We start from the raw sequence: 25,939 nt of genomic DNA, 5'->3' as shown, positions 1-25,939 counted from the left end.
TCGTTCAGGCAGCCTCAAAGCACAATCCACCAAATAGTTTTACAGTATTTGGTGAAAAAAAAATATGATTGCTGGTTAAAGATCAAGCTTTGTCTGTTTTTGAGTTTTCGATTACTCATGCACATCCCTAATTGTTGCTATGGACTGCTAATGCCACTGGCTGTTAAACAATGGAGTGAAGATTTGTCGACAATGCTCTTAAACGGTTGTTAAAATGTATTTTGGGTGCTGAAAAATGTGGCTTTTACCACTCAAGCTCATTTGGTTTGCAACAGGTTTTTAATGTGTTCTTCTTCCAGCAAGTATTTCTTCTATCAATGAAACACCCTGACTTTGGCCAAACGGTTTATCTTCAATTCACATTTCTGGATATCTGACATTTTGTTAGATCTAAGGAGTAAGGATGTTCCAGATACTCATGTCCTTCATTTTATATGCAGAGCTAGGATATGCTCAATACCTGGACAGTTTCTACATGCAGGGATATATCGGGGGTGAGCGACGCACCTGATGCGCATGCACCCGCTTACATATTTGTATAATATTCTAACATGCATATCAAGATCCTGATATGGACCTCAGTCAAGAGCATATGCATTGTATGTGCTGAGTAAATATACTGTGTAGGCTTAGTGTCAGTATTTGTCATATAGAGGGGAAAAAAGATACTAATGATTCACATACTAATGATTCAATATATCTGGAGGGAATCCAAAAATGATTAGTGCATGAAAGAAAAATAGGAATTTCATATTTGTGAAATGATTGAGCCTGTGGTAAAAACTCAGAAATGCATCAAGTCATCATGTACAATATCAAAAACGCCATGTAAAGATATCCCCTGATTATCAACCCTTTTCTCCTGGTGTTTCTTTGTCTAAGAAAAATGCGTCTCTATGTTTCTGTACCGACGAGGTTATCTGAATGACCTCACTTTCTGGGTAGCAGAGAATATCAAAGGTCAAAGGTCTGTCCCTTCACTTCCCCCGGCCATGCTCTTTGATCACAGCCGTGGCTTTAGATGATGATGATGATGATGATGAAACCCTCCCTCTTCACTGAGGTGCGTTGGTGCTGCTTTGTGTGCTGGCAAATGCTGCACTTGCCTTCAGTCTGTTGCAGCATACTGTGTACTCTCACTATTTCCCTCTCTCCCCTAAACTACTCTACTTCTCTCGTTACCTCTTTCGGCACGGCACGTACTCCGCTTTCATGATCAGAAAATGTTCACCCTCTGCCCCGTTATCAAAATAAGGCGTGAGTAACGTCTCGAGTGCTGTTTTGACAAAAGAGGAAACTGAGACAAGTTTCTGTGCGCCGCAAGGTGGTGGCTCCGGTGCTTCTATTTGTGGTGCCGTGCCGGGAGCCATGTCCTCATCAAACACGCCCACCACCGCCACAGAAATCACCGCTACTGTACCACACTACGTGATACCGGAGAATCCCCTGCCTCAGTTAGAGTGCTTCAGTAGCAAACTTTTCTTTTAACAAAAACACATTGACACACAGTGGTTGGGTGGTTTTACAGGTCATCTGTGATTTCTGATCGGTCCTGATCTTTGTATAATATCTGAATCCTGACTTGCATATTTGGTTGTATTTAAAGGGAGACAATCTTTTTGATTGTTTATGTCTAGATGTGGAACTTTGGAGAAGGTTGTACCAAACGCAAATGTGTTTTGGTATAAAAAAAGGACTGTAAAATAACCAGGAATTCAGCCAAAAGTGAGTTGTGTATCAAAGTATGACATTATTATTTTCAAATTCAAATGTCTTTTTGGGTTTAGTTGTCAATTTGCAGTGTACAAATTATTATAATTATAGTATGTCTTCCCGACCATCCTCTCCAACAAAAATAAGCCTGCAGCTGAATCTAGTGTTCTACCCCTGTTACAGGGTGTGTTTAACCATCTGTTACCGGGTGTGTTTAACCATCTGTTACCGGGTGTGTTTAACCATCTGTTACCGGGTGTGTTTAACCATCTGTTACCGGGTGTGTTTAACCATCTGTTACCGGGTGTGTTTAACCATCTGTTACCGGGTGTGTTTAACCATCTGTTACAGGGTGTGTTTAACCATCTGTTACAGGGTGTGTTTAACCATCTGTTACCGGGTGTGTTTAACCATCTGTTACAGGGTGTGTTTAACCATCTGTTACAGGGTGTGTTTAACCATCTGTTACAGGGTGTGTTTAACCATCTGTTACCGGGTGTGTTTAACCATCTGTTACAGGGTGTGTTTAACCATCTGTTACAGGGTGTGTTTAACCATCTGTTACCGGGTGTGTTTAACCATCTGTTACAGGGTGTGTTTAACCATCTGTTACAGGGTGTGTTTAACCATCTGTTACAGGGTGTGTTTAACCATCTGTTACAGGGTGTGTTTAACCATCTGTTACAGGGTGTGTTTAACCATCTGTTACAGGGTGTGTTTAACCATCTGTTACAGGGTGTGTTTAACCATCTGTTACCGGGTGTGTTTAACCATCTGTTACAGGGTGTGTTTAACCATCTGTTACAGGGTGTGTTTAACCATCTGTTACAGGGTGTGTTTAACCATCTGTTACAGGGTGTGTTTAACCATCTGTTACAGGGTGTGTTTAACCATCTGTTACAGGGTGTGTTTAACCATCTGTTACCGGGTGTGTTTAACCATCTGTTACAGGGTGTGTTTAACCATCTGTTACAGGGTGTGTTTAACCATCTGTTACAGGGTGTGTTTAACCATCAGTCACAGGGTGTGTTTAACCATCTGTTACAGGGTGTGTTTAACCATCTGTTACAGGGTGTGTTTAACCATCTGTTACAGGGTGTGTTTAACCATCTGTTACAGGGTGTGTTTAACCATCTGTTACCGGGTGTGTTTAACCATCTGTTACAGGGTGTGTTTAACCATCTGTTACAGGGTGTGTTTAACCATCTGTTACAGGGTGTGTTTAACCATCTGTCACAGGGTGTGTTTAACCATCAGTTACAGGGTGTGTTTAACCATCTGTTACAGGGTGTGTTTAACCATCTGTTACAGGGTGTGTTTAACCATCTGTTACAGGGTGTGTTTAACCATCAGTCACAGGGTGTGTTCTACCCCTCAGTCACAGGGTGTGTTTAACCCCAGTCACAGGGTGTGTTTAACCATCAGTCACAGGGTGTGTTTAACCATCAGTCACAGGGTGTGTTTAACCATCAGTCACAGGGTGTGTTTAACCATCAGTCACAGGGTGTGTTTAACCATCAGTCACAGGGTGTGTTTAACCATCAGTCACAGGGTGTGTTTAACCATCAGTCACAGGGTGTGTTTAACCATCAGTCACAGGGTGTGTTTAACCATCAGTCACAGGGTGTGTTTAACCATCAGTCACAGGGTGTGTTTAACCATCAGTCACAGGGTGTGTTTAACCATCAGTTACAGGGTGTGTTTAACCATCAGTTACAGGGTGTGTTCTACCCATGTTACAGGGTGTGTTCTACCCCTGTTACAGGGTGTGTTTAACCATCAGTCACAGGGTGTGTTTAACCATCAGTCACAGGGTGTGTTTAACCATCAGTCACAGGGTGTGTTTAACCATCAGTTACAGGGTGTGTTTAACCATCAGTCACAGGGTGTGTTTAACCATCAGTCACAGGGTGTGTTTAACCATCAGTCACAGGGTGTGTTTAACCATCAGTCACAGGGTGTGTTTAACCATCAGTCACAGGGTGTGTTTAACCATCTGTCACAGGGTGTGTTTAACCATCAGTCACAGGGTGTGTTTAACCATCAGTCACAGGGTGTGTTTAACCATCTGTTACAGGGTGTGTTTAACCATCTGTTACAGGGTGTGTTTAACCATCTGTTACAGGGTGTGTTTAACCATCTGTTACAGGGTGTGTTTAACCATCTGTTACAGGGTGTGTTTAACCATCTGTTACAGGGTGTGTTTAACCATCTGTTACAGGGTGTGTTTAACCATCTGTTACAGGGTGTGTTTAACCATCTGTTACAGGGTGTGTTTAACCATCTGTTACAGGGTGTGTTTAACCATCAGTCACAGGGTGTGTTTAACCATCAGTCACAGGGTGTGTTTAACCATCAGTCACAGGGTGTGTTTAACCATCAGTCACAGGGTGTGTTTAACCATCAGTCACAGGGTGTGTTTAACCATCAGTCACAGGGTGTGTTTAACCATCAGTCACAGGGTGTGTTTAACCATCAGTCACAGGGTGTGTTTAACCATCAGTCACAGGGTGTGTTTAACCCCAGTCACAGGGTGTGTTTAACCATCAGTTACAGGGTGTGTTTAACCATCAGTTACAGGGTGTGTTCTACCCCTGTTACAGGGTGTGTTCTACCCCTGTTACAGGGTGTGTTCTACCCCTGTTACAGGGTGTGTTCTACCCCTGTTACAGGGTGTGTTCTACCCCTGTTACAGGGTGTGTTCTACCCCTGTTACAGGGTGTGTTTAACCATCAGTCACAGGGTGTGTTTAACCATCAGTCACAGGGTGTGTTTAACCATCAGTCACAGGGTGTGTTTAACCATCAGTCACAGGGTGTGTTTAACCATCAGTCACAGGGTGTGTTTAACCATCTGTTACAGGGTGTGTTTAACCATCAGTCACAGGGTGTGTTTAACCATCAGTCACAGGGTGTGTTTAACCATCAGTCACAGGGTGTGTTTAACCATCAGTCACAGGGTGTGTTTAACCATCAGTCACAGGGTGTGTTTAACCATCAGTCACAGGGTGTGTTTAACCATCAGTTACAGGGTGTGTTCTACCCCTGTTACAGGGTGTGTTCTACCCCTGTTACAGGGTGTGTTCTACCCCTGTTACAGGGTGTGTTCTACCCCTGTTACAGGGTGTGTTCTACCCCTGTTACAGGGTGTGTTTAACCATCAGTCACAGGGTGTGTTTAACCATCAGTCACAGGGTGTGTTTAACCATCAGTCACAGGGTGTGTTTAACCATCAGTCACAGGGTGTGTTTAACCATCAGTCACAGGGTGTGTTTAACCATCAGTCACAGGGTGTGTTTAACCATCAGTCACAGGGTGTGTTTAACCATCAGTCACAGGGTGTGTTTAACCATCAGTCACAGGGTGTGTTTAACCATCAGTCACAGGGTGTGTTTAACCATCAGTCACAGGGTGTGTTTAACCATCAGTCACAGGGTGTGTTCTAACCATCAGTTACAGGGTGTGTTTAACCATCAGTCACAGGGTGTGTTTAACCATCAGTCACAGGGTGTGTTTAACCATCAGTCACAGGGTGTGTTTAACCATCAGTCACAGGGTGTGTTTAACCATCAGTCACAGGGTGTGTTTAACCATCAGTCACAGGGTGTGTTTAACCATCAGTCACAGGGTGTGTTTAACCATCAGTCACAGGGTGTGTTTAACCATCAGTCACAGGGTGTGTTTAACCATCAGTCACAGGGTGTGTTCTACCCCTGTTACAGGGTGTGTTCTACCCCTGTTACAGGGTGTGTTCTACCCCTGTTACAGGGTGTGTTTAACCATCAGTCACAGGGTGTGTTTAACCATCAGTCACAGGGTGTGTTTAACCATCAGTCACAGGGTGTGTTTAACCATCAGTCACAGGGTGTGTTTAACCATCAGTCACAGGGTGTGTTTAACCATCAGTCACAGGGTGTGTTTAACCATCAGTCACAGGGTGTGTTTAACCATCAGTCACAGGGTGTGTTTAACCATCAGTCACAGGGTGTGTTTAACCATCAGTCACAGGGTGTGTTTAACCATCTGTTACAGGGTGTGTTCTACCCCTGTTACAGGGTGTGTTCTACCCCTGTTACAGGGTGTGTTCTACCCCTGTTACAGGGTGTGTTCTACCCCTGTTACAGGGTGTGTTCTACCCCTGTTACAGGGTGTGTTCTACCCCTGTTACAGGGTGTGTTCTACCCCTGTTACAGGGTGTGTTCTACCCCTGTTACAGGGTGTGTTCTACCCCTGTTACAGGGTGTGTTCTACCCCTGTTACAGTGCCACTATGATACTTGACCAAACTAATGCACCTCGTCTTTCTGTCTGACAGGACCAAGCCATGGAGAGGTGGACACACAGGAGTGCTTGTTCTATAACATCAACTATGAGATTGAAAAGACCAACCAGAGTGGGGTAGAGCGCTGCGAGGGTGAGAAGGACAAGCGGTCGCACTGCTACGCCTCATGGCGAAACAACTCGGGTACCATAGAGCTGGTGAAGAAGGGCTGCTGGCTGGATGACTTCAACTGCTATGACAGGTAGAATCTCCTACCGTTGTGCCTATCAACTATTTAATAAATCTGTATTGTACATTCGATAAACTCTGCCTTCTTCCGCCTAAAATATTAGGGTCCTTGTATTCACAAAGAGTTTCTCGGGATGGGTGTGCTGATCTAGCATCAGGTCCCCCCTGCCCATATAACAATATTCCATTAAGTTCTAAAGGCGGCAACTGATCCTATATCAGCAGTCCTACTCTGAGACGCTTAATCAAAACAGTCCCTGGTGTGGAGCTGAGGTAGAATCTGTGTCCCCCTCTATGTTTGGTTTCAAATGTTTCATTTTCCCAGTGTGATCAAAGGCTCAACAAATGTTAAAGTATGATAATGACTGTTCATCTAAACATCAGATATCACCATATATAAAACATCATTAAAACACAGTTGGATTTGTCATTCACTCATTACTGCATTGACTTCACAGCTGGCATGTGTGTGCAAACTCACACAAGGTAGTCTCTGACGTTTGCTCGCATTACCAACATTTTTTTGGTTTTCATTTCGTTTATCGGAAGCATTATTGGACTCTATATTAAATGTTTCTCTGTCAAACTGGAATATTAAATTATCCCGCGCCTGGCGGGATAATGCTCGATAACGTCTCGATAACGTCTCGGGAGAAGTCAGGCGGAGTGGTGCGTTAGATTTGTCTACCACTTGCCTGCTGCCATTGCAATCTATTTCTGGCCTTGCTCCCGAGACCAAGAGAAATCATTGAATAAATGGATCCGGATAAGAAGCTTGAATACAGTCACTTCTCCCCAGATACACATTAGAGAGGAGCAAAGTGCCTTAAGTTTTGACTAGGACCAGTCCACTGCATTGTTTAAAGAGCGAGACAAATATTGTGTGGATGTGTACATGGTTTGAATGATCAACTCTAAAATGTTTCTGCAGGATATTTGTATAAAAGCTGAAAAACATGTTGTAGTGTTGCATGAGAACAGCCAAGGTACCAATGCATTAATGGCTTTTGTTTTGAGGTATTTAACCAGACGTTTTCTAAAAGCTCAATTCTAAAACTGTGTTTGCCTTTATTATAGTGGGACGCTATCTATGACACGATTCCCCGATCCCTCATGATGTGAAAGTGGGCCAGCAACAATGACTGATCTGAAACGCAACGGCAGCAATTCGAGATTGCTTAAAACTAGAGGTCACCACTTCTTAAAATAGCAGACGAGTAGAGTCTCCGGTGCATGTTTGAAATACCAAACACTGAAGTGTGTTGAGTGACAGGCTTAAGTCTGAAAGCTTTTTTTAAACGCTCACGACTGTTGTAGATTAGATTTAGGTAAAGGGATGTTACTTTGCCGACACCAGTGAGGTGGTCCGACCTGCTCTGAATGAATTGTGTACATTAATACCCTGCGGGATTAAAGATCCAGGTTCCTCGAATGCATTGATATAAATGCATTGAAATAGTAAAGCATTTAAGTTGATCCTGGAGGCCACAGTTATCTCAGTGTGATCCCGCTTCTCTAGACATACAATGATGTCTTCAAATGTCAATCTTAATTCCATCATGATTACAAGCATGTTTCTTATGGGAGTTTTGAGTTCCTATCGGGACAGCTTGAGGAGACTCTCACAAGGCTAAGCAGCCCTTAATCCCGGCCTCCTTTCAGTGTTGTCAGGGGCGACTGGCTGGCCTCACCATTGGCTCTGGCTCTCTGAGGAGAGAGGACATTGCCCAATGACCCGCCAGGCCGCCACATTGCTGACATGGCCCGACGCTGCCGATGTGCCTGGCGCCAGCAGAATCATGGCGACACCGCCAGTCCTCTCCTCCACAGAGGTCAATAAGTCGTTTCGCTGTGGGCCCCGCATCAGACCAAGGCCAATAGTGTGAGCGTTGCATAGTAAGGGAAGGGAACGGAGGGGGGTGGTTAGCTAAGGGTTAGTTAGGTATCTGAGCAGGTCATATAGGATCTAGTTCTGTCTCCAGGGTCATGTTCAGTAGGGCACACTGTAGCAAAGCTTTTTAAAACGTCTGGTAACGGAAAATATAAGAACCGTTTCTGATTGGACAGTTTCAGGTAGAACCTTTCTGTTTCACTGCTTTTCATGGCGTTCTGAACACAACCCTTCATAGGGTATAACCACATTCCCTCTGAACTACTGAAGTCAATAGAAAGCGGAGGCGCTCTCTTCGCTACCCTAGACCAAAACATTTCCCTTTGACGGTCAATTAAATGTTATCTCCCGTTCTTTCTCTCAGGCAAGAGTGTGTGGCGACAGAGGAGAATCCTCAGGTGTTCTTCTGTTGCTGCGAGGGGAACTTCTGCAACGAGAGGTTCACTCACCTGCCTGATATCAACGGACCATGTAAGTGAACCTGTACGACTCTACCTCTTTGTTTTACACCCATAGAAAGTAGATGGGGCCGCAGGTCCAACCGTCACAGAGCACGGAAGGAAAATTCTGTGCTACTAATTACATTTCTATGGTTAGGCAATGTTCTAAACAAATTCTGCTCCGGCCTGTGCAGATCAGAAGATCCATATAAGATTGTGTTCCTGAGACGTTAAAACACCTCAAGGCATTGTTAAGATCTGATAGTCTTTTGCAGACCTGAGTAGAATTTGTGTTTCTGGATCGCACCCCTGATGACTCCCGTACTCCTCTGTCTGGGGTCAGATGTCAAGGTCTAGTCAAATGTAGATGTTATATTGACCCATATCTCAATTAGCTTGTTGTCATTTTGGAATATTTGATTTTCCCAATCACTGCTCGCTCCATTTGTTTCCTGAAGCCAATATCACCTGCTTTGCTGTGATATCTTGGCATGTTAACTTGGTATTCTAACCCTGCCTGGTGTGACGTGAAACCCAGTAAGTTGATATTATATTTGACATCCGTCTAAGACCTATACCAGCTTTAAACCGAGTTGGAAGCTCCACGGGCCTCACCCAGGGTTAAGTATTGACTTTGTTCCCCGAAAGGTCCTCACAGTGGGGTATTGTAGGATCTTAAACACGATGGACAGAAATGTGCAAGAGGCCACACGAGTATTGAATTACACCGCCTGTTTGCAGACTGAAGCTCCAAAAGTTAGGGGCAATTCTGCCCAGGAGAATAGCACCTCTTCTATTTTACAGCTCCCTTTCCTCTCCAGATTTTCTTGAGCACACAGACATCCAGACAGGCAGCAAACTTATTTGTGTGTGTTAAAGCCAAAGCTTGGCTTAGAAAGGTGGAAAAAACTATAGTGTGCCTAACTATTCCTATATCTCTGCCAGTTTCCCCTTCCCCTCTTTCTACCCTTCCTCAATCTACCTCTCTCCCTATCCTTCCCTCCTTTCCACTACTCCCTCCTTGTTTTCCCCCCTTCTCCTGGTTTCTTCTCTCCCGCTTTACCTATCCTCTTGTCATTTTCTCTCACCCCTCCCTCCCTCCATCTTTTCTCTCCCCCCCGCTCCTCGATGGCCGCTGGGTAACACTGTGTTCTGTCCCTCTCTCTACCGCCAGTGATCAAGTCGCCTCCCCCCATGCCCACACTACTCAATGTGCTGGTCTACTCACTGCTGCCCATCACCATGCTCTCCATGGCCCTGCTGCTGGCCTTCTGGATGTACCGCCACCGCAAGCCACCCTATGGCCATGTGGACATCAATGAGGTCGGCCAATTCCCTCCCTAGCTACGCATCTTTCACTTTTGCTTCCCATCACTCTTCTGTTTTCATCTTTGAATGACTGAATTTATTTGACATGTTTAAAGTGCATGTAGACTTCCCTCAGCTAAGTATTTACACACACAAAACAGAGGATTCAAATCAAGGGAAAGTTACTACTTATTGTGGTCCTCCTGTCTGTCGGTATTGTTTACTCTTTGTCTGTAGAGCTGTTTGCTTATCTTCTGTGGTGCTACCTCTTTGTGGTTTCTCACTCCTGTATTTTCTTGCTCTTGCCGTTTTCATCCCTTGTTTTTTGGAGGCCATCTTGTTAGTAGCCCCAAAGCTGCCAAGTAGGCCACACAGGACCTCTGTTAACGACTAGCCCCATCTAGAGGTAGTCGGGTGCCACTGGCGTGATACAGGTCCCACCTATAGGACCATTGTTAGTTTACTACTGTCAGTTTTCAGTATCTGTACATCTACTTTACACAAGCCATTGTGCATAAAGCCTTATCTGTTTTTCTTTTTAACTGTATTAGAATTCATATTTTACATTGATATAAAAGCTCCAGTTATTATATAAATTGTAAGTATGTCACGAGTGGCAATCAATCCTCATAACCTTGTTGAATATAATGACCCAGTGTTTACCTGTTCTGACCTCTGACCTCTTGATCTACCAGGATCCCGGCCTCGTTCTCCCTCCCTCCCCCCTGGTAGGTCTCAAACCCCTGCAGTTGCTGGAGATTAAGGCCAGGGGGCGCTTTGGCTGTGTGTGGAAGGCCCAGATGATGAACGACTACGTGGCTGTCAAGGTCTTCCCCATTCAGGTAAGTTGCTGAAAGGTTGATTCTACTGTCTGTCCTCTGAAGCCTTGGTGTAACAACACCTCTTTGTTTGTGTGTCCTCCCACAGGATAAACAGTCATGGACGAACGAACGGGACGTGTTCCTAACACCGGGGATGAAACACGAGAACCTGCTGCGCTACATCGCTGCCGAGAAGCGTGGGACCAACCTGGAGATGGAGCTGTGGCTCATCTCTGAGTTCCACGAGAGGGTGAGGAGCGAGACTGGGGTGGAGGGAGAGGTGTTAAGGTGTGGGGAGGTTAGGTTTGGGGGAGGAAGTATAAGAAGTATAAAACCAGCTGTAAGCCTATATCAGTTAGCCTTCACAAGGTCCCGCCACAGAGCTTTAGCAATGTTCTCTAGGCTTTCGTATCAGGCTTGCTACAGAGATCCACTATTTATTTATTGGCACTGAGGAAGCTGAGTTTTGTTGCACAGAGCCTTTTAATTTTCCTCGCTGTTTAATTTTCAGTAGCGTGAAAGTTGTTTGCTACAATTTAATAACACTCAATTTGACTGACCACAGTGGGTTGGCTGGCATTTCTCGGACAATAAACGATGTGAACCCTGTCTCTGCAGTCGGGTTCACTTGTATTTTTCCCAGTTCAATCATTGATAAGCTATTTAGTGTGCTCTGGGGATGTCTTACTGTAGCTAGTTGTTAACAACGCCACTTCTTTCTCACTCTTTCTCTTTTTCTGTGTATGCGCGCGGCGTGTGTGTCTCTCTCTGTCTATGCTCCAGGGCTCCCTGACGGACTATCTGAAAGGGAATGCAATCAGCTGGACTGAGCTGTGCCACATCGCTGAGACCATGGCCTGCGGGTTGGCCTACCTGCACGAAGACGTGCCTCGCTACAAAGGAGAGGGACCCAAACCGGCCATTGCTCACAGGTAAGGCACACGAGTTCAGCACTTAGGTGTGTGTTTAGAGCTGAGCGATTAGCAGAAATGTTTTTATTTTTAAATTTTTAAAATGAACTACTTGAGTGACGCCAGTTCAATTATTTGAATTTGATTTCTTTTGATACTTTTCTGTGAGCTCAATACAGACATTGCACAGTTTCTCTAGAGAAAAATTAGATCCAGCCTGAACTGTGCGATGTAGAAGGGAGTTGTAGTTTCCAACAGGCCAATATTCTTACATAGTTTAGCACATAAAATGTGGTAATTAACTACAATGACCATAATCCATTGCACATATACTTGTCCGGTCTGTTTCTTTTACGACTGCTGCTGAAGAGCGAAGAATGCGAGATTATGAGGTGATATAGAGAGCAGCTGTTGCTTCGAGGCATCTCTATCTGAAAATACATGATCCATGTGATTGATGGTTGGTATTCCGCTGTCATAAAAAAGTATGCCTTAATTACGTTGAACTACAAAATGGGTATTTTGTCAGACAGCATGGGCAGCAGCCCTATAGAGATGAGATGACTTGGAATGAAATAGTTCAAGTAAAACAAATGTTAATATACACAAATGAAGTATTTTATTAAAGTAATGTGAATAAATTGTGTTAATAAGTGATAAGCAGTAATGAGCAGTCACTACCATCATAGGACTTCCATTAATAGTTTTATTCTGTGTTACAGCATTCAACCCACAAAATGCATTGGGCATTTAATGTTAATTAAATAATTGAAACAGAAATCGAAAACTTTATTTATTTTTTAAAGAATCAAAACGAAACTGAACCTAACTCAAAAATGTGTGTGTAAAAGAGAAACATTAGACTTGGCCCGGTTCAAGCATCTTGATGTTTTCTCAATGACCCATCTGGCTAAGTAAAGTTGAGGTTAATTCTATAGCGTAGTGATGTTTATGCTGAATCTTCGTTCTGTCTGCGGTCCCCTGTGTCTTCATTCTGCAATCCGGAGGCATCTAACCCTGAGGGAGTCTGTTGTTATTATTATTATTATTATTATTATTATTGCACTCAAATCTCTGGACTGCAATTTTATTTTTCTGCCTGGCATCAAAGTTGTTTACAGTTTATTCTATTGGGAATTCACTTCAATTCCGTTACAATCAAACAGACCCATAAGTCTAGACGGGACTGTTCTCGGTGGGCTTTATTTGTTTGTAGTTCAGGATAAGTTCAGGCTTGACAAAGGGCAAACTGATCCCAAGTCAGGGGGGGAAACTCACAGGCCAATCACCGATTGTTAATTGATTGGCTAAAAAAGAAAACTGTCGATGAACCCCCGTCCTCTCTTCCTTTTCCTTCCAGGGACTTCAAGAGTAAGAATGTGATGCTGCGTACGGACCTGACGGCCATCATCGGGGACTTTGGGCTGGCGGTGCGGTTCGAGCCGGGCAAGCCCCCAGGGGACACTCACGGCCAGGTGAGTGGGCTACCATCAGGCTGGTTACGTCCCAAGGGTTAGCTGCTTTTGACTCGTGTACATGAATTAGGGAGCCATACTAACTATGAACAAGTGCCATCATGGAAATACTGTTTTAAAGTTAGCTCCACATACTCACACGACAAGGAAGTGTGTGTGCGTAGTGGACCTTGTCTGACAGTGTCTTGTCCGTCTATCTCTGTCGTCCAGGTGGGTACCAGGCGCTACATGGCGCCGGAGGTCCTGGAAGGTGCCATCAACTTTCAGCGGGACGCCTTTCTCAGGATAGACATGTACGCCATGGGCCTGGTGCTGTGGGAGCTGGTGTCGCGCTGCAAGGCGGCCGACGGTGAGTCATAAACACGCAAGCACACACACAGGATCCTACTCTGCAATTTATCAGCAACCATACCACATTGGAATCAGGATGAGACCTTTTTAATGCTGTGTAATAGACAAATGAGAACGCAAAGCTTATGGGTAACGATGTAGCATGTTCCATGGTAAGGTGTTCCATGGTAAGACACTTAGCTGTTGTGTTGATTGGTCAGGCCCAGTGGATGAGTACATGCTGCCGTTTGAGGAGGAGATCGGCCAGCACCCGTCCCTGGAGGACTTACAGGAGGTGGTGGTCCACAAAAAGATGAGACCGGTCTTCAAGGACTGCTGGCTCAAACACGTTGTGAGTATGCCAGCTCTGTCTCCAACGCAGAGAGCAGTGGGTCAATGCTGGGATGTACAGTACTTAAAGCAGTACAGTTTGATTCACATTTCCCACAATATGTCACCCAGGCATGACTTGAGTGTGTAAACATGTTGCCTTTTTTTCCTAACACCCCCCAACCCAAAGAGACGACAACATAACCCCCAAACATTCAACAGACAAATAAAATAAAGTCCATTTCCAAAAATAAAAATGCATAAGTATAATATGTAGTTGCAGATAATGCAGAATATGCTTAGACTATAGCCAAGGTTCACCTAAAAAAAATAAAGAATATACAGATTTATAATTCCAATGCTTCTACAGTATCACTGGTTTGCAAAAACTCTCAAGAGCAGGCTTGACGTTAATTATTTTAACCAATGACCATAGTGGAGAGAAATTGAACATCTAGCTTGTAATAGACAGAGGTCAACCATTTTCTTCTCTCTCCTATGTAAAGAGATATTCCCTCTAAAGATTTAGGATGCAAAGTTTAGGGATTAATGGTATTGGGGTAGAAGTAATCCCAGAGATATAGTGCAGTACTGAGCTCAAGCATTTGTATCTCAGCACATTCCAGGCAATGAAACAAGGTGCCTAAATGTGTGTTACATTTAAAACACAGGTCTGGGGTATTAGGGTCAATTTTGTGGAGTTTAACATGGGTGTGATATATGTTCTCATTATCCAATTGTATTGCAGCAATCTCAGGCAGGTGTTTGTCTGTATCTGAGCTCAAAAGCATATCATAACCCAGTCCTCTGCTGAAATATCTTCCTGCAAATCGTATATCCACTGAAGTCTCTTACTATCAGAGTTGTCTTTGTGAGTAGCTACCATTTTCCCATATAATGATGTCATCTGACCTCTCCCATAACGCATATTAACAGAGAGCATTTCTCTAGTGGTCAAAGGAGGTTGTAGGGCGGATTGTTAGACTGGAAAGAATAAAGCTTCTCAATTGTCAGTATTTGAAAAAATGCTTTTGTGTTAAGTTAAATCTTACCTTTTAGTTATTCAAACAACATGAGCCCATTTTCATTGTATAAATCCATTACTTTAACAATACCTTTTCTTGCCCATTCTTTAAGGTGTGAAAAGAAAACTGGATAATACAGGGGATTCGCACAGATATTTCTGTACTTCGTGCCATATAGTTAGGGTGTTTGTTAAAAGGGGATTAGTAGTATTCTTCTTTAGCTTCTTAAATGGAGCAGAGTACAAATATGCATCCAAAGTTAAGCCTTTTGTGGACAGCATTTCAGTCTGCAGCCAGGGTAAGTATGGTTTCTTGGAGAACCAAAACATTGCAGCCCTAAGTTGTGTAGCCCAGTAATAAAACTGTAGGTTTAGAAGTTGCAACCTCCCTCTGCCATAGGTCAAATAAAGAAGAGAAAGTCTAAACCTTGTTTTTCTGTTGATCCAGATACAGTTTGGAAGTATCTTTCTGAACTTTGGGCGGGAAAAAAAGGTGGTGGAGCCAGAAGAATTTATTGAAATGGATAAAACATTTATGCAGGATATTTATCTTAATGATATTTATTCTACCAATAATAGATCTATATATATTATATATATCTATATATATATATATATATATATATATATATATATATATATATATATATATATTATTATTATTATTATTATTATTATTAATAGATCTAGGCAATGATGTCCATCTGTTGATGGGTTATGTTGCACTCGTTACATGAGTTCATCATTTGTTGAACTCAAGGAGCTTATTTCTGGTGTGATTTTAATACCAAGATAAGTGAGACCTTGTTCTCTATTCACCGAAGGATGCTGTATAACTGGATGCAGTCTCTCTTGCTTGCTGAGGAAAAGGATAGAAGACTTGGTTTTTATTAACTTTCAACCCAGAAAACTGCCCAAAGTTATAAATTAAATTGGAGAGGGAAGAGAGAATTCTTTAGATCTGTTAGGAATAAGAGGGTATTATCGGCATACAGGGCCACTCGATGTTCAAAATCCAATTTTATAATTCTACTAATTGACGGGTGGGACCTTACTGCAATGGCAAAGGGTTCAAAGCTAAAGGAAATAATCCTGGACTGGCTGGACATCCTTGTCTCGTGCCCTGAAAAAACTTAAGGTTGTGAGATCAAGTTGTTTGTGTCAACTTCTGCAGTGGGGTCTGTATATCATATCTTAATCCATTTACAGAAGTAGTTCCCAAACCCAAATCTCTTAAGCACTTCAAATAAATAAGACCACTCAACTCTATGGAATGCCTTCTCTACATCAAGTATCAGGGGACTGCACTGCCATACTCTACGTATGGCAGTGCAGTCCCCTGATACTATGTTTAGTACTCTCCTCACATTGTGAAAACCTTGACGGTTTTTCACGAAGCCATTTTGGTCTTTGTGTATTATATGGGAGCACTCTATCCAATCTCCCGGCTAAAGCTTTAGCAATAATTTTTTGAGTCCGAGTTCAGAAGATAGACCAATTTAACTTTCACGTTTTGTCTGGGATTCATCAGGCTTCAGAATAAGAGTGATTTAAAGGTGAAACAACCTTGCTGAAAGGATTCAGCATACATATCCAAAAGTGGACCTTGAAGTTTGTCCTTAAATATCTTCGAAATATCTATTGGGAACCCATCTGGACCTGCCGCTTTACCTCCCTTCATATTTGAAATAGCATCAGATATTTCAACACCATCCAATTCCTTTTTCCAGGTCCAATTTTGTGTCTTCTGAAATAGAGGAGAAAATCAAGACCATCCAAAAATGATGTCTGATTAGTTAAGTTCTCAGGAGATTCAGAGGAAAGTGTGTTGTAGTAGGAGCCAAATGTTTGGTTTATTTCTACAGGCTCCATTGATAATTGTCCTGGTAAATAATGAATTTCATTAATGGCTCTGTCGGAATTGAACTTCTTCTTAATGCACCAGGCAAGCAAATGACCAGGTTTTTCACCTTGATCATAGGACTGCTTCAGCCTCGTTAAGCTGTTTGTGGCCTTTGAGGGTAGGAATTTCTTCATACTGAGCTTTAAGAACAAATAATTCCTTGTTTACGTCTTCTAAATTATCCCAAAAAGCTTCCCTCTCCAATTTTCAGATTTGGCTGTCCATCTGTCTAATTTTTAGATTGAATTGATTTGATTTGAAACTAAAAGTCATGTAACAGTCTTGGTCCTGTAATCATCTGGGATGCAAATGTCATCTAGAAGATCCTTTTACTAGTTTTGTATCCCTATAGAATAATGACACGGGAATGGTCACACCGAACAATACTAACATATCCATTTCCTGCTACATTGGGAAGCAATCGGCAAGAAACATAAAAGTTGTTTATACGAGAATATGATTTAAATGTCAACGAGTAACATGAATACGCCTTTTTACTCGGGTTCTGAGTTCTCCGAGGTTCACATAGATGTCATGAAATGCTTTACTTCCTTTCAACTCTGCGAGTGTGAAGAGGAGTGATCTAGATGAGGATCAAAGGTGCAATTAAACTCCCCTGCCATTAGACTCCCTTCCTGGTAAACTGCTATCAATAGAAATACATTCTCAAAGAATTTGGGATTATCATCATTAGGACCATAAACATTAACCAGATTGATACGATTATTCAAAAGAGTTCCCTGTATCTACAAGCTGTATCAGTTATAATATTGTCCACTTGAAACGGAACAGATTTTTTTAAAAACATAACACCACGAGAAGAGAAACGAAATGCTATTACCTGCCCTTGCCACCTCTTGCGTACTTTAAATAGCTCATCCTTCAACAAGTGAGTATCTTGTAGAAACACAATAGAGGAATAAAGTTGTTCAAACCTAGTAATAACCTTTTTAAGGTTGGGGAGTTTACAAACTCCATGGACATTCCAGAAAGTACATTTGTTTTACATTTGAAGTCATCTAACCAAAGATGTAAACATGGAATAAGCTATAGCATAAAGGCATATCTAAAATATGCTTAGTAACCACAAGGACCGCATTAATATTTTGTAGTGAGGAAAATATGTAAAGATCTGTTGAAACAAACATACATCTATACTAACCGGAAAACACTGAATCCCATTCCCTTGTCTCCCTAACCAAGACACCCAACGCTTCCTCTCCCACCTCCCTCTAACCGTAGAGTGTAGTCTGGTGGACGACTGATCCGTTACAGGGAGCAGTCTAACCAATGTGACGCTCAACAAAACAGTGTCTCCTGCCTTCTCTCGGCCATTACTCCTCATGAACAAAACAAAAGGCGTATCTTGAAAAGATGTTGTGTGAAATATCACACCAAAAGGCATATCTAGGAAGATATGTGAAATATCATGTAGTATTCATTTGAAAAGTAGCGAAGAATAGCTCCACCTAAAACGGTAACGCTAGTTAGTGAATCCTAACTAACGTTACAATATGGACAGTCCTAAATAGTTGTAGATGAGCCACAACACAGGGTCTACCAAGTAGCAAAATGGCCCATACATATAGTGTTAACGTAGTATACCATTAGTAAGTTTATAAACCCCCCAAAAATATCAAAGCTCAGAAATGAACAGGCTACTTGAGATAAAGAGATACCATTGAATATGTGCTACGTTACCCTAAGACCCTTGCACATGATGTTGTCAGGCTTGCACGTGAGTGTCAATCATTTTTAGTCCAAGGATATGATTGAAACTTAAGTCATCATATAAAGTAGTCCCGATGCTTCTCTGTGGTCCAGAACGAATAAGGTCCCGATGTGTCCGTTGACATGGAGCGAAACATCTTGTCTGACATTTTAGTGTTTTATGTAATCCAATGGAAGAGATTGATTAACATAATTAAACTTAACATGGCGTCCAATGCTCAATGGACAGCTATCTCGCCTGTCATATAGAGATTCAAAGTCTTGTGACCATCGATTGTAAGTCAGACGTAGTTTAGCTGGGAAGGCTATTCCAAAGGCAATGTTGAGGGACCTGAGCTGGCGTTTCACCCCATCGTAGCCTTTTCTTTTTTTGGTGCAGGTCCGTGGATAGGTCAGGGAAGAACATGATCTCTTGGGTACATCACCTTGCCCATACACAGACCTGGCTTTCTGCATCACTTGGAGTTTGTCTTGAAAGTTGAGAAACTTAATGATGGCCTCCCGGGTGGCGCAGTGCTCTGTACTGTGCCATCAGAGTCCCTTGGTTCGCGCCCAGGCTCTGTCGTAACCGGCTGCGACCGGGAGGTCCGTGGGGCAACGCACAATTGGCCTAGCGTCGTCCGGGTTAGGGAGAGCTTGGTCGGTAGGGATGTCCTTGTCTCATCGCGCACCAGTGACTCCTGTGGCGGGCCGGGCGCAGTGCGCGCTAACCAAGGTTGCCAGGTGCACGGTGTAGCCTCTGACACATTGGTGCGGCTGGCTTCCGGGTTGGATGCACGCTGTGTTGAAGCAGTACGGCTGGCTGGGTTGTGTATCGGAGGACGCATGACTTTCAACCTTCGTCTCTCCCGAGCCCGTACGGGAGTTGTAGCGATGAGACAAGATAGTAGCTACTACAACAATTGGATACCACGAAATTGGGGAGAAAAAAGGGGTAAAAATAAAAAATATTTTTAAAAAGCCTGCCCTCATGGCAAAGATTGCTTCCATAACCCCTTGGTTCTGGTTTAGGTCGTCTACATCGTTGGTTGTCATGTCAGACTCGTGGTGTGAGGAGCTTGCAGAGCTAACTGAATTAGCAGGGCTAACTGGTCTAATCTGGACCACGTTGTCTGTGATATGTTCTTCATGTTTTAGGAGGACTATGTTTAAGTCTATTCATAACGGATGTAGATACGCCTGACATTGTCCTGTTTGTTACGAGGATTTAAAATAAGAGATTAAAAGAAGTTTAGCCGAAATTGGCAGGAGAGCACTAAAAACATGTCCACTCCGCCTGTTAATACACATTTAATACATCTAACAAACACTGAATAAGATGTTAATACATGCATGTAATAACACTTAAATGACAATAAATAAGCAGATTGGTTTTGCTAAATGCTGAGTTCCTGTCCTAACTGATGTGTCTCCCAGGGCCTGGAGTCTATGTGTGAGACGATAGAGGAGTGCTGGGACCATGACGCGGAGGCGCGCCTCTCTGCTGGCTGCGTGGAGGAGCGCATCTCGCAGATCCGCCGGCTGACCAGCCCCCCTACCTCGGACTGCCTGGTCTCCATGGTGACCTCTGTCACCAACGTGGACTTGCCACCCAAAGAGTCCAGTATCTGAGTCTCAACCCGACCACCACCAACCCTCCCAACGCAGAGCGACAAGCAAGCAAGCATACAAAACAACCACTCGTCGTCTTCTTCTTAAGCCTCAGCGGATCTCAGAAAAAAAACATGAATGCAGCTGCTATTTTATCCTGATTTTTTATTTTTTTATTATTAATTATTACTATTTTTATTTGATTTCCGATCAGATCACTATTACCAGCACACTTCTTCTATACTGTTTTTTTTTTTTTTATCAATACAGGACAAAAAAAGCTAAATGGACATCTCAAAAGCGCATTCAGGTGCCGACTTATGAATGCTGACAAGGTGCAGGTACCTCAGATGTTTTCAGCTCTCAGTAGTTTCTTTGGGTTTAGTTTATTCCTCTTTTTCTGTTTTCTGGACAGGATTGCCTGTGACAGAACCAACCAACTCACCAAGCAACCATCTACCACGTTGGACAATACAACTATGCTGCATAAACCTTGTAGGAACATTAAGACTGTTACACACAACTAACCTTCCTCAAGGGATTTTAGTTTTCAGAAAACGTTTCCTTTCCGACAGCGTGTCCCATACAAACCTTCGGAACTAACGGGTGTCTCTAGAACACAGGGCAAAGTGGAAAACAACTGGACTCATTTCTTTTAGTTTTTTTCTGTGTTCAGACTGGTGACTATGGATGGGGTTGGCCAAAGCATTCTTATGAGTGCATGTTGAAAAGTTCAAAAGGAAATGGCTTACATTCAGAGATTGAACAACACATCATCTGGATAGTGCGTTTGGTATGGAACTACTTCTCAGGTAACCAGTCTCAAGGGGCAGGAGATGTTGATTTGAGGTGATATCGCAACGCGTCCCGTAAAGTAGGGCGAGAGCCACAACTGCCGCCCTTGAGTGGTCGGCGGGGGCAAACTTTAGTGGGGGGGGGGCTTTTCTGACTTGGTTCAGAGCCTTTTTATCTGAGATCAAAATGGAGTCTAAACACAGAACGTGCCCAAACCACAAAAACACACAATCGGTGCAAGACCCTGGGGAAGATATGTATGCATTTTTGGGTGGGTGTGTGTTTGTGTGTGACTACTTGTGCAGTGGAGAGTGACTGTGTGTGTGTGTAGCGGAGAGGGATGGAGATTAAGACCATAAAAAGTTTCAGCCGTAAACATCTGAAGATAAGTTAAATGTATTTTTGTTCAGGTTTTTTTTCTCCTCCTTTATTTCAGTCAGTAGATTGGACATTGGGAGCTAAGGACCTAGACTCTTCTCCACAGAGGCCCATCCTAGGCCTCAGCAAAAGCCTATATCCTTCATTTAGTGTTGAGCGGGAGGGAATACAGTTGAATCATCACTGCCTGGTCCCTTTGTTATTTACCTCTTTCGCACAGGGACCAAACTGTTTGTACCGGGTAGGTCCTGCATTGTAGAACAGTTTTTGACAGGGCACCGAGCGTAACAAGCGGCTTAAACTTAACTTCATTACGATTAGTTACACGTTCTCATTCATTAGAAGGAAAAAAAGAAACTGAAAACGAACATGGAACTTTTTTTGTCTTAAAAGTGGCATGCAAGAAACCACATTTCCGTATGCCATAATGTAACAGTGAATGTCCACAATGCTGCTGTTTCAACTCAAAGATGAATATATTTCTGTGTTCCTTTTTTTCTGTGCATTACACGTGCAACTCTCAGTAGTAAAGGAAACATGCATAAAACAGCTAAAGTCATGTCTACCAACGTACAAGGCTTCCGAGGTGAACAATAAAATCTAGTAGAGATAAAACATAAAACGAAACGCAAAAAAACAAAAAACATTAATGAACCACAGACCACCTCAAACCAGAAATACCTCAGATTTTTCTACGTGTATGAGTTCTGTTATATATTTTGTTAGTTGTGTTGACTTGTATTAAGTATATTTTAATGTGAGTTTTTTTGGCTTATATGATTAGGGAGTTTTGGAAAAATAGTGCTACCGCAACAGGTTGTATAAATGAAAGAAAATAGTGTAAATAGCTGTATACAGTTGTAGTATTCTACCAATATATGACACCTAGGCATTATTCATGATTTGTGCTGCCCCCCCCCCCCCTCTCCAATACCTAAAGGGACATTGAACCTTGTATTTGATTTTCCTCCCAGAAAAACAAATATCCACCCACCACCACCGTGTCTCACCTGTAATATTTTTGCATACCCCAGGATATACCTTGGGTTTGTCATTGCTTTTAAAATGTATTTTAATGACTTATCCCATTCCTCTATTAAAAAGAAAGCATTTATACAGAAAAGACAAATTGAGAACTAAGAGATACCATTGAATTTCCTTATACAAAGCAACGCATCTCCAAATTAGTTTCTCGATTTATAGCGTTCTAACTTTTTAAAGCATAGTCATATTTTTATGAAATTGTTCTCAATTGATGATTGATTTGATAGCGCCTTTGAGGGGGGAGTGTCCCTGGATTCTCATCCCTTCATCTCCTTTCCTTTACATTGACTGATGAGTGATGAGACACCATGGCGGCGGCTTCAGCACCTTAGCACTACATCCTACAGACGAGAGCTTTAAGTTTTATTCACGGTGTCATACGTTCTTAAGGTTCTACATCGTTTACCAGTGTTCCGCATGTGTGTAAGTGGAACCATGTGCGCAGAGTCTTTCAGGGTGTTTTAGGGATACCAATGGAGAAGTGAGAGCATTGAGACACTCATGACTTCAATCTCTTGTCATCATGAACCCCAGTGATTGATGTGGGCCTGCAGATCGCTGTGATCCAGCTGCTTTGAGTAGGAAAACCACAGCTGGCTTTATTTGAGCTTTTGGGCTTAGGAAACTTGAACATGTATTTAGGTCTGTTAAGAGACTACTTTTCAAGGAGCCCCACTTTCTCTGTAATATTTGCCAAAAGGGTAAGAAAATAATTTATCATTCTGCCTTGGTAGAGCACGCTTGTTTAGCACTTTTTAGTTTCTTTGGATTGACTCCCCACCATTTTATCATTAACCAGAATTGAGGTATTCTTGCTTTGATTTCAATGGCCTGTTAGCAAATCGGGGTTGTTTGTGTCAAATTATCAGGTTAGTGTTTGATGTCTATCTTTTCAGGAAGCTTATTTTAACACTATGGTTTACAGTATTTCTGCTATAAATGTAATGGGATCAAGAAATTGCAAGTTTGGATATAAATGTAGCAAGCAATATCTACAGCAATAGTCCTACATATTGTTTCTGGTATGACAGAATAACCTCATAGGTACCGCAATAGGCCCTTGAGCTAGCGACCAACCAAAACATCTTGTTCAAGATGCGCTTTGTTGTCAAGAGGAAGGTTGGTGGGTTTGCTGATCCCCAAGTCATGGTCATAATGCTTGTTGAGTTATGATAGGTTTACCTTCAGTTATAGACCTTTGACCATGAAAAACATGTAGCCAAATCCTTGCACCTAAGTCTGAAAGAAGGGGAACCAAAGTCTTTCTTTTTTTCTATATTTGAGAGAATTGTAATGTGTCCCCACTCTCACTTTCTGTTTATGTGGAACAGCGGAGACAAAATCCTTCTGTTCTATGATACTTTGATTTGAGACGCTAGACAAAATAATCTGACGTTTTTTCCTTGTTTTGACATTTTTGCCACCTTTTCCAGAGCTAAGTGGATTAATTTGATGGGGAGGGAGTGTCAGTGCAGGGAGTAAGGTCTACAAAAGTGAGTTGTTAGACTTCCAAATTAAAAGCTCTAAAGTTTCTTTCCAAATAGTGGACTGTTGCACTTTCAGCATTACATTTGTTGTGCGGTCTTAAGGGTTTAATTGTTTCAGTTTTTGGGGGGGAGGTCACTGTTATGATGAATTATGCAATACCAATCGGTGGTTTTAAAGTTTTAGCCACAATGTGAAAGGCAAGTATTACTCTGGTCTTTCATCATTGTCTGGGTTTTTACTCTGGTGCCATTTTAATGATTCTACCGTCACTCTAGTTTAGTCTTATCTGAGAGCAGAGGGATGGGAGCTGGACTTAACACATCTTTCCAAATGAATATTTTAGCTTTAGTACATTGGACATAGGGTAAAATCAGTGATCTATTATTACCAATACTCACATTTGGGTTCATGATGACAAAGCTGAAGTCTTGGAATACAAACAGCATGTAATATCAGTAACATTGCTATTGCTGGAGCTTTGGACTAAAATCCTGAGGTGTTCTGATGCTGTGCCTTTTATTTTCCTCATCGTCGTTGCTGAAGCCACTGCTGCGGCGCCCCTCTGTTTGTTTGTTTGTTTGTTATTAGTACCTGACAAAAAAATGCTATATATATTAATATATATTAATCTATATATTTTAAAATATATATATATATATATATATATTAATATATATAGTTTAATACATACATATTATATATATGTATATATATAATATATATTAATATATATATATATTAATCTATATATATAATATATATTAATCTATATATATTAATCTATATATATTATATATATTAATCTATATATATATATATATATTAATCTATATTAATCTATATATTTTAAAATATATATATATTAATATATATAGTTTAATACATACATATTATATATATGTATATATATAATATATATTAATCTATATATATATTAATCTATATATATAATATATATTAATCTATATTAATCTATATATATATATTATATAGATTAATATATATATTATATATGTATTAAAATATATAGATTAATATATATTAGATTAATCTCATATATATATATGATATGATATAAAAATCTTAGTGACCAGCTGTAATTCTGGATGCAGTCTTAGATCCAGGTTGTTCAGGAACCAATTACCTCAGACCTCACGTGAAACAGTGTTGCTAGCTGGATAGTCGTCTACTACAGAAAAATGATGTACACTTTCGTCATACCAACAGGAAACCTCGTTTGTACTGGTGTAACATGTATGATCCACCCCTTGACAATGTGAAAATCCTCTTCCTTTCCGAGCTTCTCGCCTCTAGTTTTCAACAGCTAAGAAATGGTATTGTATGGAAAACCATGTTCAAGTGCTTCCTCTGCTACTTTCCCAGCTGAAATTGTTAGTGTACACTGGTTTGACAGCTCACTCTGTCACCTGACAGAACTGAAGAAAAATAAACATTTAAATTAGCTGAGATTTCATTATAGTCCTGTCTACCTCACTAAAAATGCCCCAACAACACTAATTACCATTGTACCCTTAGATTGGTCATCAATCCCTCTTATACGTCTACTTCTTTACCCAACTCTCTGAGCATCTTTTAGTGTTATTACGTTACTTATTTACTGTGCATGGACAGTCACTCAGGCCATGTGAACGTTACCTCGTTTTCCAAGAGATCAGTGTTCAGGTCCTGTGTCAAACATCAGCTGTGAGCCCGGGCAATCGACTTACCCTCCTTAAGTATTAAGATCTTCCCCAGCAGGAGAGAACTATTGATTCTAAATGCCAATGACTAAACGCTAAGAACGTCCAATATCTTTGTAGCCTCTGGGTTAGTAGAGCTTGCTGCTTTAAAAAGCCACTTCCATACAGTGCCCGTTTCTTTCGCTCCTTTAAAACCAGGTGGAATTTGCTGTTGGTAAACAATGTCAATGTGGAATGTTTTTTGTTCCTCATAAGAGCTCATCAGTGGCTTTTTGCACATGGAAGTGTTCAAACAAATCCGAAAAACTATTCCACTGCAAAGAACTGATTCACAATGTCTTTCTTCCAAGACCCACCAAAACCAGGGTGCAGGATTCGGCAAACGGGTCAAGGGGGGTTTCTTGTTTTGTCAAGGGGTCTTATTTAAAAGTGATGTTTCTATACCAGGATACGTGAAATGTAAATGTTGTAGGTTATGTTTCACTATTGTAGCTAAATTGTAGAACAGAGATGGCTTGTACTACTGATTTTAACATAAATATACTCAAATAAATCTGTA

The 25,939-nt window shown here is 41.8% G+C and overlaps 1 protein-coding gene across 1 annotated transcript in view; it reads left to right on the top strand.

Annotated features, from left to right (window-relative positions):
• The window catches only part of LOC118370799 (activin receptor type-2B), a 67,545-nt gene extending 43,226 nt beyond the window's left edge, over window positions 1–24,319 (top strand). Inside the window, exons 2-11 of the mRNA XM_035755953.2 lie at window positions 6,027–6,234; window positions 8,477–8,583; window positions 9,727–9,875; window positions 10,556–10,702; window positions 10,788–10,931; window positions 11,465–11,613; window positions 12,953–13,067; window positions 13,278–13,416; window positions 13,619–13,749; window positions 19,802–24,319. Coding sequence (XP_035611846.1) covers window positions 6,027–6,234; window positions 8,477–8,583; window positions 9,727–9,875; window positions 10,556–10,702; window positions 10,788–10,931; window positions 11,465–11,613; window positions 12,953–13,067; window positions 13,278–13,416; window positions 13,619–13,749; window positions 19,802–19,996 — 1,484 coding nt within the window. The 3' untranslated portion in view covers window positions 19,997–24,319. The remainder of the gene's footprint in view (window positions 1–6,026; window positions 6,235–8,476; window positions 8,584–9,726; window positions 9,876–10,555; window positions 10,703–10,787; window positions 10,932–11,464; window positions 11,614–12,952; window positions 13,068–13,277; window positions 13,417–13,618; window positions 13,750–19,801) is intronic.
• The last annotated feature ends 1,620 nt before the right edge of the window (window positions 24,320–25,939 follow it).

Source organism: Oncorhynchus keta, chromosome 4, assembly GCF_023373465.1.
Source record: "Oncorhynchus keta strain PuntledgeMale-10-30-2019 chromosome 4, Oket_V2, whole genome shotgun sequence".
Taxonomy (NCBI): domain Eukaryota; kingdom Metazoa; phylum Chordata; class Actinopteri; order Salmoniformes; family Salmonidae; genus Oncorhynchus; species Oncorhynchus keta.
The sequence above is the reverse complement of the archived record's forward strand: the minus strand, read 5'-3'. Positions and strand labels throughout refer to the sequence as shown.